At 44.9% G+C, this 13584-nt stretch overlaps 1 protein-coding gene across 1 annotated transcript in view; it reads right to left on the bottom strand.

Annotated features, from left to right (window-relative positions):
• Window positions 1-13584, bottom strand: part of FMN2 (formin 2) — a 428360-nt gene that overhangs the window by 133620 nt on the left and 281156 nt on the right. Inside the window, exon 11 of the mRNA XM_063917606.1 lies at window positions 13293-13439. Within this exon, the coding sequence (XP_063773676.1) occupies window positions 13293-13439 (147 nt within the window). The remainder of the gene's footprint in view (window positions 1-13292; window positions 13440-13584) is intronic.

Here is a 13584-nt window from a genome sequence, read left to right as displayed (position 1 = left end):
TCCACAGGGTTAAAAAAAAAAAAACGAAAAACACGACCCACACCACTAAAGGAGTTCCATGTTTACACATTGTACCCCTCTCCCCGAATGCCGGGACCCCCCCCCCCCCCCCCCCCCCGTGACTCCTGTCACTAGAGGACCCGGCAGCCAATCTGGGAGCGCCACATCATAGCGCTCTCCTGATTGGCTGTGCACTCCTGGCCTGTCGGAGTGCACTGGCTATAATGGAGGATAGCGGTCCTCCATTATAGTCAATGGTGGGAAAATTGCCGTCTGCTGCTACCAGCAAGGTTAATTGAGGTCACTTTTGTGAGTGACCTCAATTAACCTCGCGGTCAGCCGCAGCACTGGGCTCCATCACCTCCCTGGCTAGTGGAGCCCAGTGCTGGTATTAAAAATATGGGGTACCCCTCCTTCTTTTGTCCCCCCGTATTTTTGGAACCAGGACCGGCCCAATAGCCCGGTGCTGGTTGTCTCAATACTGGGGTACCCTACTCAATTTTTTCCTGGTATTTAAACAACCAGGACCGGCTTAAAGAGCCCGAGGCTGGTTATGCTTAGGAGGGGCACCCCACACAATTTCTTTTTTTATTTTTAACTATTTCTGACACTTTTACACAGAGAAGCATGCACGGATCTCACTGATCCATGCATGACTATCTAAACACGCCAGCCAGAAGCTGGTCTATTTGAAACTTCAATTTTTGTACGAATTCTATGCTTTCCCGGCAGTGTTTGGCTATTGGGAGTCATTCAGACCCGATCGCACGCTGCATTTTTTCGCAGTCATGCGATCGGGTCTGAACAGCGCATGCATGTGGCCCGCAATGCGCAGGCGCATCGGCCGCCGGCGACGGCCGTCACCGGGCAGTGGCGAATCTAACGAAGAAAGCGATCGCACCGAAGAAGATTGACAGGCAGAAGGCGTTCGTGGGCAGCAACTCACCGTTTTCTGTGAGTGTCTGGAAATAACGAAGGCGTGCCCAGCCGTTCCAGAAGGGGATTCCTGACGTCACCACCTGTCCGGATCATCGCAGCGGCTGAGTAAGTCCTGGGCTATGCAGATACTGCACAAACTTTTGTTTCTGCAGCTCACTGCACAGCCAATCGCTCCCCTGCAAAGCCCTAACCCCCTCCCCTGTAGGCGGCGATTACCTGGTTGCAGCAGTTAAAAAAAATAGCCTGCGTGCCATCAGGTCTGAATTAAGCCTCTTGTCGGCAGTGATTGAGAATGCAAATTATTAGTAAGTTCCCGTGTTGTATAAAATAACAGCCGTGTCTGACCGATGGTCTATTGATTTGTATTTTTTGGGACGGCTGTGTATCTCAATACGAATAGCTCCAACACTGCCGAGATTTGTGTTTAGTAAATTCCCAAGATCACACTTAGAACAAAAAAACAAACTAGAATGGATTCGGGAGCTTAGTAAATTTCCACCACAGACTGTAACATGGCAGTTAGAAGCTGATTGGCTGGGAATTTATCTCTGTCCATTTTATATCTCTACAAGGCTTAGTAGATAGACCCCATGATCTTTTAGAAAGTGTATGTTTTCCTTGAATTCCCAAAGAAGAAATCTACAGTACTGTACCAGAGAATGTGATGATGTTGCAGCTACCTAAGGACCTTATTCAGTAAGGATTTCAAATTCAATTGGCAATCCTTTGACTTGCATACTGGGGGGCCGGCCATCGCAAGGCAAGGCCACCCAGCATGCTACCTGCCGCCCCCATCTGTGACCACACACATAATTGTGATCATGCCGCAATTAGTGCCCGGTCGCACCAATATGGACACCCATAGAGGGAGAAAAGCCTGTGCCGCCGGTATTCCAGCGTCGGCATTGTGACCACCGGGATCCCGACAGGTGGTCTCGTGATTGCCTCCCGTTTCTATAAATTGCCATGTGTTTGTTCTGCTGCTCTGTCGCTTAGCAACCACCCTGCTCGCTGCAGCCTTTGCCCAATAATGGTGAAAACAATGTTGTCAGCTGTGCGGTGGTCAAAATTTAATGAAAATGACTGGAAATTAATATTATTGAGGTCAATAATATTCTAGGAACGAAAGAAGGCCCAAATTATGTGATTTTAGCTTTTATTTCTCAATTTTTGAAATAAAATCCAAATCTAGTCACGGTGGTTTGGCAAATCCAATCTCTCTGGGATTTCATATGAAGAACATTCCCACGATAGGACAAAATAATGTGGGTTTTTGTCGGAGGTGGATCACCGTATTAAACAAATGCTCTTTAGACCTTATTATCTTTGTTATTGAGGGATCACCGAGAGAGCTTAAAGTGATACATGACAAAACTGAGTAATTTTTTTAAAACAACCTTATTAGAGTCAACCTTCAGTTGACTGGATGTACAATACAAGTGGATAAATATAAGAAATATCGTATTAAGTATAAAAAGGAGAAATTGAACAAAGTAAATCTGGATAAAGGGGTCACCACATGTGGTGGTGAAAGCAATGTGGTGGCCAGAGGAGAGGCAGAAAAATGTATAAGTAAATACAATTGTAAACTTATCTAGCCATGCTATAGCGCAATATTAAGCTGAAAAAAGTTTTCACCCAGTCGGATAGTGACCATTCATGGTCTCACTCAGGTCCTGTATACAAGAAGTCAAATTTTGACCCCCAAACTCACAATTCTTCTATAAAAGTTGTATTCATGTGGTAGATCACCAAGTAACTACAGCTCAAAAGCATGGGCGTAACAAGAACTTTGTGTGCACCATAGCAAAATCTTGAAAGGGAGAGAGAGAGACAGTGTCAGGTAGAGAAAGATAGGGAGAGAGACTGTCAGGGAGAGAGACAGTGCGGGTCATTCCGAGTTGTTCGCTAGCTGTTTTCGGTCGCAGCACAGCGATTAGGTAAAAAAACGGCACTTCTGCGTATGCGGCGCAATGCGCACGTGCGACGTACTTTCACAACAGCCAATGCAGTTTCACACAAGGTCTAGCGACGCTTTTCAATTGCACTGCTGGCCGCAGAGAGATTGACAGGAAGTGGGTGTTTCTGGGAGGTAACTGACCGTTTTCGGGGAGTGTGTGTAAAAATGCAGGCGTGTCAGATACAAACGCAGGCGTGCTTGGGGAAACGCAGGCATGCCTGGCTGAACGCAGGTCGTGTTCGTGACGTCAAAACAGGAACTAAATAGTCTGAAGTGATCGCAAGCTAGGAATGAGGGCCAGTGTCAGGGAGATGGGGAGGGAGAGAGCCATCACCTGTGCTGAAACACCTTTCTTATCCACTAACCTGTTCAAAACAGGTGCTGGCAATCATATATCAAGAGAAAAGACCAGAAGCAGAGCATTTTGTCCCTACTGGAGAGGGTCATGTTGGGAGGTATGTATATTACATACATCATAACATGTATGTTTATATGTGCTAAGTGGTTCCCCCTGCACTATGTAGTTGGGCAGGGGCTGCAGCCATCACTGGTAATAACCCATCACAGAATGAGATGCCATTCTGCCCACCCCCATACTCCTGTAGAACTATCCAATGGGGTTCTGGGGTCGGGCTAAAGGCCCGTACACACTGGCCGATATATCGGCCGTTCTCTTGAATGGCCGATATATCGCGGGTCCGTCGGCCAGTGTGTACGGCCGATACGTCTGTGAACTCCGTCGTTCACAGACGTATCGCGTTGGCCCCGCAGCACAGCCGACGGCCAATATATCTACCGATATATTGGCGCGTCGCTGTGTGTGTACGGCGGTTGGCCGACCGCCCGTACACATGCTGCGGCGGCCGGCGGTGATTGACAGCTGAACTGGGCGGGCGTGTGTACACGCCCGCCCAGTTCATGACGTCAGTCCCCGACGGATCGGGCAGTGTGTATGCACAGCACACTGCCCGATCCGTCCATAGATATATCTGCAGATCAATTGATCTACAGATATATCTTTCCAGTGTGTACCCACCTTTAGAAGAATTATGAAGCCTTTTGCTGAGTCCCAGGTCCCGCACGGTGCAGTGCTGCCAATCCCTGCCATGCTCTGCCATGTGTCTCACAATGTTGCAATGTTGGGAGCATCCAAGTTAATTTTCTTCACACACCATTCTAGTTGCTCATGGCTCCCTGTTCAAGGTCACAGTTGTGCTATATAGATACAACCTTATTACCTATGCCCACTTCTTGTGGACATTGTTGTGTGCCTCAGTTTGGTGAATAGGGATGCCCTGCAGTCAGGGGCATAGCCAAAACTTTGTGGGCCCCATAACATTTCGAAGGGGCCCCTGTCCCAGTGCTTCTAGAGAGAAACTTCTCTGCAGCAGCTGTTAATTGTATGCTCCATAACAGTGCCCTAGTTCATTTTCTGAACCATAGTAGTGAATTAGTTAATGTTATGCCCCATAGTAATGCCCTAGTTTTTTTCTGAACCATAGTAGTGTCTTAGTTAATGTTATGTCCCATAGTAGGGCTGTAGTTTTTTTTAATGAACCATTGTAGTGCCCTAGTTCATATTATGTCACATAGTAGGGCAGCCAGTACACATTATGCAACACAGTATCCACAATTCCACTTGTGACATACAGTGTCCCCAGATCATATTATCACATATTGTCACATTACCGTGCCTGCAGTTCATATTATACCACACTATAGTGAATCCACTTCATATTGTCACTTCATATTGTGCCACATTACAGAGCCCCAGTTCATATTAGGCAGATTAGGCACTTCATTTATACTACATTATAATGAGCAGGTCTAACTAGATATATTGTAGGACCCAAGGCAAAAGTTTGTAAGGGCCCCTATGTACCACCCAATGGTGAAAAATGTATATACAGTACTGTAACAGATGTAACTTTGACAGGTAAGGCGGGCCCCTCTCAGCTCTGGGCCCCATAGCAGCTGCACTCCCTGCACCTGTGGTAGCTACACCCTTGCCTGCAGTATATACTGCGGTTTTTGCGCAGCTTTGTTGTGTGTTGTGAATGCAGGAGGCTGGCTTTTACAGCATCTAGTATATGAGTGAAATGTCATCCGTTTCTGGCCAATTATGTTCTTTTTCATTATTGGTGTTTTTGTGCAGACTTGTTTTATCTTTATTGCTGTGAATGTTTATTTATCCTGTTCACCGCTGCATGACCAGGTGGAACCTAGGTGGAAGTAGATGTGTGCTGATACTGGTCATCTTAACTGTGACTCCCCGCAGTGGCATGCAGTGGAGAACAGGTTATCAGCTAGCCCTGTTTGTTTCCTTTTCTCTGGGGACTGCCTGCCACGTCAGTGCACTGACTGGCCTCGACCCTTTATCTGGGAGTCCAGCAACTAATATGCTTAGGGAGGGCTCAGTTGGGACTCCCTGGGTGTGTTTTGTGCATTGATTGATCTAATTGTTTTGGAGCCCATCTAGGCTATATATTGTGGCTTCCATGTTGTGGACGTGGGATCCCAGTGTACAACTTAAGGTACATACACACGGTGAGATTCGGGCTATGCCCGATTCTCACTATGCGACAGGGGTTAGGTCGACATCGCAAGCACATAATGACTGTACTTGCGATACTGACTATGTGCGAAGTGTCAATTTTGACTATCTCTTCTATAGAGATAGTGAAACTTGACTTGCCTGCACAGTCTATCTAGGCTTGCGATGCCAACCGCGAGGGACCGCGCATCGGCATCGGATCGGGATCGTAAGGTGACTTTCACCTTGCGATCTGCAATAACTTTTCTTATGATTTTGACTGCAGTATATAGTCAAAATCGTAAGAAAATATCTCACTGTGTGTACACACCATTACAGTATAGAAGGACAATTGATGTATAAAAATAAACAATTTGGTTATTATAGAAAAATATTATACAGCTAAAAAAACAACAATAAAGACTAATTGTATCCTCATTAGGATTCTAAAACAATTAATATGGCTAATACCTTTATACACGGGGAGGGGGGGAGGAACTGTGGGAATAGAGGAAAGAAAAGAGAAGAGAGAAGAAGAAAAAAAAAGGGATTTTGAAAAGAGTATTTCCAGGAGAGGACAACTGTCCCTCTAGTGATTATTTGGTGTTTGAGGTAGGTATATTGGTCCCGAGTGGTATGCCTTTATCGGAATTCAGAATAGATAAGTTCATAGACAAGGAGAATTCTCCCTTAGGGTATATGAAGTGAATGGAGTTGGGCTTTGTCGGCAAAGGACGGGTAGGGTTACCTTTATGAAAGTGGAACTTGGCCCGCAGCACTTGGAGGAAGCTGCAGACTAACAGTTTACACCCTCACTTGTAAGGAGCGCAGTCTGTCATCTCACCAAAGTTCCATGCTGTATCCTGAGGAAAACTAGCAGTCAGTTGAAACAGCTTTCGGGTTTGCCAACACACTATGACATGTACCTGTCTCTTATCTGAATAAATACCTACACTTAACGTGTGATTCTGTCTGGATAGAGATATGTGCCGACCCCCATGTTTTGGATGCTTATTAACTTCATATTTTGATTTTGCCAAAACCGCCTTCACATGTTTTGGTTTTTGATCTGTATTTTTTTTTAATATATTAAAACAGGTAAAATCACATAATTTGGGCCTTCTTTTGTTCTAACAGTATTATTAACCTTAATAACATTAATTTCCAGTCACTTTTGACCACCTCACAGCTCACAATATTGTTTTCGTCCAGTTCAGGCTGAAAGGTTGGCCTGAGTAAGCTAAGCAACAGCAGTGGGCAGCACATACACGTGGTGATTCAATTTCAAATATGGCACAACTGGGAAACAGAGTGGCAGTGCAGTGGCAGGCAGTATGGCAGTTTAATAAACTACACGACCAAATAGAAAGTATCAAGAATGTTTTGAGTAATCGAGAACTAGATCAGATGCCCGAGGGAGGTGAAGGGAAATGAAGGAAATAAAATGAAAAAATAAAATATTGATTGATTGATTGATTGATTGATTGATGTAGGCAATTGTATGAACTGCTAGGGCAGAAACTGATGTGAATGACTAAATATTCTCTGTGAAGACTATTGGCAAAAAGACCATAAAAGAAGAAGAAAAAAAATTATTAATTAGTATGCATTGGCAACTGTATGCTCCATATTCTCTGTGAGGTGAGGCCTATCGGCAAAAAGACAATAAAATAATAATACCATCATCAATGCCCCCACCAAAAAATGCAGCCCAAAAGTGGTGTTAGATGGATGGTCCTTATGTTGGATATTAAAAAGGATATGAACAGTTTAACAAACCAAACACTTGTGCAACAGGGACTTTTGTGGCTGAAGTACTTGGTTTGTTTGGGCCCCACAAAACAAGCTACCAATGGGCTTAAGACAGCTAAGCTAACAGATTTACAGTGGCATGATGTCATCATCATTATCATCCTCATCAGTGAGTACATCATTCACAATATTAATTCATCCCCGCTGGAATCCACCATTAGAGAATTTCTATAGTTTGATGTAATTGCTGGTAAAGGTCTTCCTCATGGAATTTCCAGTTCATTTTTATGAACATCATCTTTCCACATTTTGAAAAAGTAGCCTCCTACGCCAATCACGGACAAGGTTACCAGCTGTACTGAAAACGCTTTCTGAGTACACACTGGAGGATAGGCAGCTCGCTCAAGTAATGCAAAGTAAATTTGTACAAGGGTCTCCAAATTGTCTTTTTTTCCTTCCAGTACTCAAAGGGACTCTATGACATGCCTATTTGTACTCTGTTATTTAAATAATAATCCACCATTCTTTGGATGTTGACCGTATCAGATGGTCATGAGGTCAGTAGAGATGTCAGTCATTTTAGGCAATTCTTTTAGACCTGACCAGATGTCAAAATGTTGGATTGATTCCTCTGCATCACCAATGGGTCTCTTGGGAAAGCTCAGTTTTCCACGGCATGGCACGATTTAAAGGCCTGTTTAGCATGACTGCAGCAAGGACGTAAGAGGACACATCTATACACATAGTAGCCTGCCTCTGAATAAGCTGGTGTCATTTGTTAGATGCTGCTGCTGTTCCTGCAACTAAAGGTGATTCACTCACCCAGTGAGCTGCCAAAGTCATGTAATCTTTAGTTTTCCCAGTTCAGCTTGTCCACATATCTGTAGTTAAGTGGAAAGTGGGTACACTGGCATTTTGTAGGAAAATAATTAGATTTTTTTTTTTACATCCTGGTACAGTGGAGTAATTGCTTTTCAGGTAAAATGGAACTGAGATAGAATTTGGGACACAGGACCTCAATTAACTGTCTAAAACCTGCAGCATTAATGGTGGATATTGGCCACAGATCAAACACTAGCATAGCCATAATAGCGTCAGTGATCAACTGTGTGACTGGGTGACAGCTGTCATACTTGCTTCTTCTCGCAAAGGATTGTTTAACAGTCAATTTTTGTTTGAAACTACAAGTAGTCCTCCTGGTCCCCCTTTTAGGATGAAGTTTCACCCCCATCAACAACAGCAGTCCTAGCCTGAAGGATTCTTCTGAGGCATACTGGACAGAAGAGGAGTCATCTAGCCTTATCAAATTGTATGAGGATATTGATGATGAAGGTGTTGACGGTGGAGATTGCACGTGCTGGTATCTATCTGAGAGAAGCTATCTATTGCTTGACTGCTTGTTGGTATTTTTTAATACAAGTTTTTTATTTCCCAAAAAACTATGCATGTATTCGCTACAAATGACATAACAGGGAGGAGGTTCCTAGATGGTTTTGGACCCTACTTCTACTAAGTGTGGCATTGCAAAGACTACAGATGACAAATGTTGTCAGGATTTGGATAAAAATAATTCCACACATAAAAGATGGATTTTTAGGTCCTACGCTCAGGTATGACAATAGGCTTTTTCTTATCATGGGTAAGAACTGCTTCCGCTGGTGCTTGACTTACACAAACAACATCCTCATCATAAACATCCTTTTTAGCACCGGTATCAGCTACACAAATATCCACTTGCACTTTCACAATGGCATCCCCAATGTCTATGTCACCAGCTCTACTTCTGCTGCTTAACCACACATTTGGAGAGAGCAGAAATGGTGGAAGGAGGCTTCAGAAAGGTCGGGCTCACACTTAGCACTCGTGGGCACACTTAGACTCTCCTCAGAGTGAGATTCCTGTTTCTGAACACACAGTGTCTTCTACAGCCTTTTTGGTTTTACGTTTTTTCAGTACCAGTTTTCATCTTTTTGACACCTCTTCTACACTCTGAGTGCCAGATGTACTAAGCCTGAAAAGTGATAAATATCACTGTGATAAAGCACCAGCCAATTGGCTCCTAACTGTCATTTTTCAAACACAGCCTGTAACATGGCAGTTAGGAGCCGATTGGTTGGTGCTTTATCACAGTGATATTTATCACTTTTCAGGCTTAGTACATCTCCCCCTGAGTGAGAAGGACTTGCTTTCAACATGAGAGGCAGACGAGGATGCCTCATTGACAGTTACAGAACCACCACTCATAAATAATGGCCAAAGCCTAAAGCCTTTCCTTGCCACTGCATGTGGCATATTGGCAATTTTATGTTTTTCAACACAAACTTTCCCTTTATTAGTGTTTTATTTTCTTTACCAATGTAAAATGTTTTTGTTTTTTTTAATTTCAGATTTCCTGATTTAAACCCTCTATGCATCAGCTTAGTAGATGATGTTGAAAAAAACGAATTATAGTATTCATTTAAATATATATTATTATTTTTTGGAAATGCCAACTCACACTGCAGACTGACAGCACTTCTATTTATGTGAATGCAGTTAGGGGTACAGCACAAATAACAAGTTGTACAAACATTTTTTTTCACCTTTTTCTGAAACTTTTTTGGATGGACACTGGACAGATATGTCAGCAGCACTTGCGTGCAGGGCCGGATTATGGCTTCGGGGGGCCCAGGGCACTTAAGACATGGGTGCCCTCCCTTTGCCAGTGACTCCACACACAGCTTAAAGTTTCAGGGGCGTAGCCTAATCGCGGATGGCCTGGTCACGCCCCTTATGCAAATGACTGAAAACTAAATTTTTTACATAGATTGGGGCCCCCAGCCAGTGTCAAATCCACAGTGTGATCGCTTCCCCCTGGCCCCTGCACAGGCAGAAGAGGCTGCTGCTGGTATGTGGCAGCAGCCTCCCTTCACTCTCACAGACCAGCCAACACACATCAGCGTGTGCTGGCTGGAGCACAATACTGCTTCTGGCAGGAGGAGGGATGGGGGGACTGAGTACCTGCACCGTGCTCACTGACAGATACAGTAACTTCTCTTTCCGAGCCTCCCCGGCGCACCACATGATACTGTGATGCCCCCCATTAGCCGTCGAGCCCTGGCTGCCGCTCAAGTCATTCATGAGCTCTTCCTCGCTACACTTTGCCAGGCGGACACGTGACCTCCCGCCGCCCCATTGGCCGGCGGGCGCTTTGCATAGATGAATATGTATGAGCGGGAGGAGAGGGCGCTGCGCCCTGGAGACAGGGGTCAACAGTGGATCCGGGTAATTAGTACCCGCTCCATCCCATCTCTGCTGTGCTGCAGTGTGTGCAGCATTTCCCTCCCCCTCCTTCTCAGGCAGCGCGGAGATTCACTGATTCTGTAATCTCCAGCCTCCGCTGCCGCTGTGGCATAGCTGCTCCGTCGGAGGGCCCCCTAAAATAGGAGGGCCCGGGGTACTTACCCCCTGGGCCCCGCCTCCCCCCTTAATCCGGCTCTGCTTGCGTGTATGAACATTGTACAGATATACGTCAGCAGCACTGGAGTGTATGAACACTGGACAGATACGTCAACAGCATTGAAGTGCATGAACATTGCACAGATATACGTCGGCAGCACTGGAGTGTATGAACACTGACAAACAAACAAAGAGGAAGGGGGGTGCAAATCCCCACCCCCAAATTCCCTTCCGCACACTGAAAATTACCTGTAACCATCCCTGAATCTATCTGGTAATAAAATTCAGAGAATTCGTCACAAATGTTTGCAAACACATGTTTAGCTGCTGGCCACTTCAAGGCTTCTCTGATACAGCAGTCCTAACTACTTGATAGCAGTGCCCACATTGGGCCATGTAATTTGTCACTTTATGCCTCATAATAAAGGCCATTACTAAAACAGTTCCAGACTGAGAGCTAACTTACCAGGGAGCCACCCCCAGGATCTCCCATTGGCACTACAAGGAACAGCATGCCTTCCAAATGCTGCTCCCATTCAATGCCTCATGCACACAAGTAGACAAACAATTTGGAAGCTGCTCAATCATACCTGGAGATAATTATATATCAGGTGCTGGAAGGGGGAGGGGTCACAGACAAACAAACAAAGAGGAAGGGGGGTGCAAATCCCCACCCCCAAATTCCCTTCCGCACACTGAAAATTACCTGTAACCATCCCTGAATCTATCTGGTAATAAAATTCAGAGAATTCGTCACAAATGTTTGCAAACACATGTTTAGCTGCTGGCCACTTCATGGCTTCTCTGATACAGCAGTCCTAACTACTTGATAGCAGTGCCCACATTGGGCCATGTAATTTGTCACAGTATGCCTCATAATAAAGGCCATTACTAAAACAGTTCCAGACTGAGAGCTAACTTACCAGGGAGCCACCCCCAGGATCTCCCATTGGCACTACAAGGAACAGCATGCCTTCCAAATGCTGCTTCCATTCAATGCCTCATGCACACAAGTAGACAAACAGTTTGGAGGCTGCTCAATCATACCTGGAGATAATTATATATCAGGTGCTTTATTATGAGGCATTTGGAAGGCATGCTGTTCCTTGTAGTGCCAATGGGAGATCCTGGGGGTGGCTCCCTGGTAAGTTAGCTCTCAGTCTGGAACTGTTTTAGTAATGGCCTTTATTATGAGGCATACTGTGACAAATTACATGGCCCAATGTGGGCACTGCTATCAAGTAGTTAGGACTGCTGTATCAGAGAAGCCGTGAAGTAGCCAGCAGCTAAACATGTGTTTGCAAACATTTGTGACGAATTCTCTGAATTTTATTACCAGATAGATTCAGGGATGGTTACAGGTAATTTTCAGTGTGCGGAAGGGAATTTGGGGGTGGGGATTTGCACCCCCCTTCCTCTTTGTTTGTTTGTCTGTGACCCCTCCCCCTTCCAGCACCTGATATATAATTATCTCCAGGTATGATTGAGCAGCTTCCAAATTGTTTGTCTACTTGTGTGCATGAGGCATTGAATGGGAGCAGCATTTGGAAGGCATGCTGTTCCTTGTAGTGCCAATGGGAGATCCTGGCGGTGGCTCCCTGGTAAGTTAGCTCTCAGTCTGGAACTGTTTTAGTAATGGCCTTTATTATGAGGCATACTGTGACAAATTACATGGCCCAATGTGGGCACTGCTATCAAGTAGTTAGGACTGCTGTATCAGAGAAGCCGTGAAGTGGCCAGCAGCTAAACATGTGTTTGCAAACATTTGTGACGAATTCTCTAAATTTTATTACCAGATAGATTCAGGGATGGTTACAGGTAATTTTCAGTGTGCGGAAGGGAATTTGGGGTTGGGGATTTGCACCCCCCTTCCTCTTTGTTTGTTTGTCTGTGACCCCTCCCCCTTCCAGCACCTGATATATAATTATCTCCAGGTATGATTGAGCAGCTTCCAAATTGTTTGTCTACGTGTATGAACACTGGACAGATACGTCAACAGAATTGGACTATAAGGACACTGGACAGATATGTCAGCAGCACTGGAGTTCCAGATTAACAATGGGGCGGATGGAGCTACAGCTCCAGGCTTCCTCATAAAAATGCTGATGCCAGATTCCCGACCACTGACAATGCTGCCAGACGGAATCCCGGCTAACAGGGGTTATTCCCACTCGTGGGTTACCACGACACCCACAGAATGGTTATAAAACCTGTGGCGAGCGCAGTGAGCCACCGAGCCCGCAAGGAGACTCTCTGCGATCACCCTGCTGCTGGAATTCTAGGGCCGGTATCCCGGTGTCAGTATGCTGACCGCCGGGATCCCGGACGCCAGGATCCCATACCCAACTCATCTTAATAACATGTATAGCCAGTAAAGTGGATTTATAGTGATTCCCTTATTAAATTAATATCCACAGCTCTTAACCTGTTTCTTTGCTACGTGTAAGTACAAATATGCCATTGTGAGAAAAAAACTTGAATTGCATCCAGACCTTGGAGCCCCGATAGTATATGAAGAAAGCACAACACAGCTCAAGTTGATATTAGCTCAACATGTAATCTGAGAAGAACATTAACTTCCTGTGGGGTGTGGGAGGTCCTTGGGGTACAGCACATTGTTACCTTTGCTTGAATACTCATGCTGACATTTTCTTAAAAAGACATACTTACATTACTTTTGACATCTTTCAGTTTTGGCAAAATGTCTAATGCAAAACCGTCGGCTTGTCCTCTGGTTCTGTTCCCTCCATTCATGTAATTGCCGATTGCAAGAATCAAACCTAAAACACGCAGAACTGCAGGATCTTCTTTTAAAATCTAAAAGCAAACAGATAAAATTCATAAAATATAGTTCAACGGAAAGGGGAACAGGAGAAACCCAAGCCCTGGCAATCTTGCTGTATAAGTTGGTGTCAAGTAGGGAAATCCACATACAGAAAAAGTCACGCCAAAGTAGGCTACA

Source organism: Pseudophryne corroboree, chromosome 4 (assembly GCF_028390025.1).
Source record: "Pseudophryne corroboree isolate aPseCor3 chromosome 4, aPseCor3.hap2, whole genome shotgun sequence".
NCBI classification, from domain to species: domain Eukaryota; kingdom Metazoa; phylum Chordata; class Amphibia; order Anura; family Myobatrachidae; genus Pseudophryne; species Pseudophryne corroboree.
This window is presented reverse-complemented; position numbering and strand designations above follow the sequence as displayed.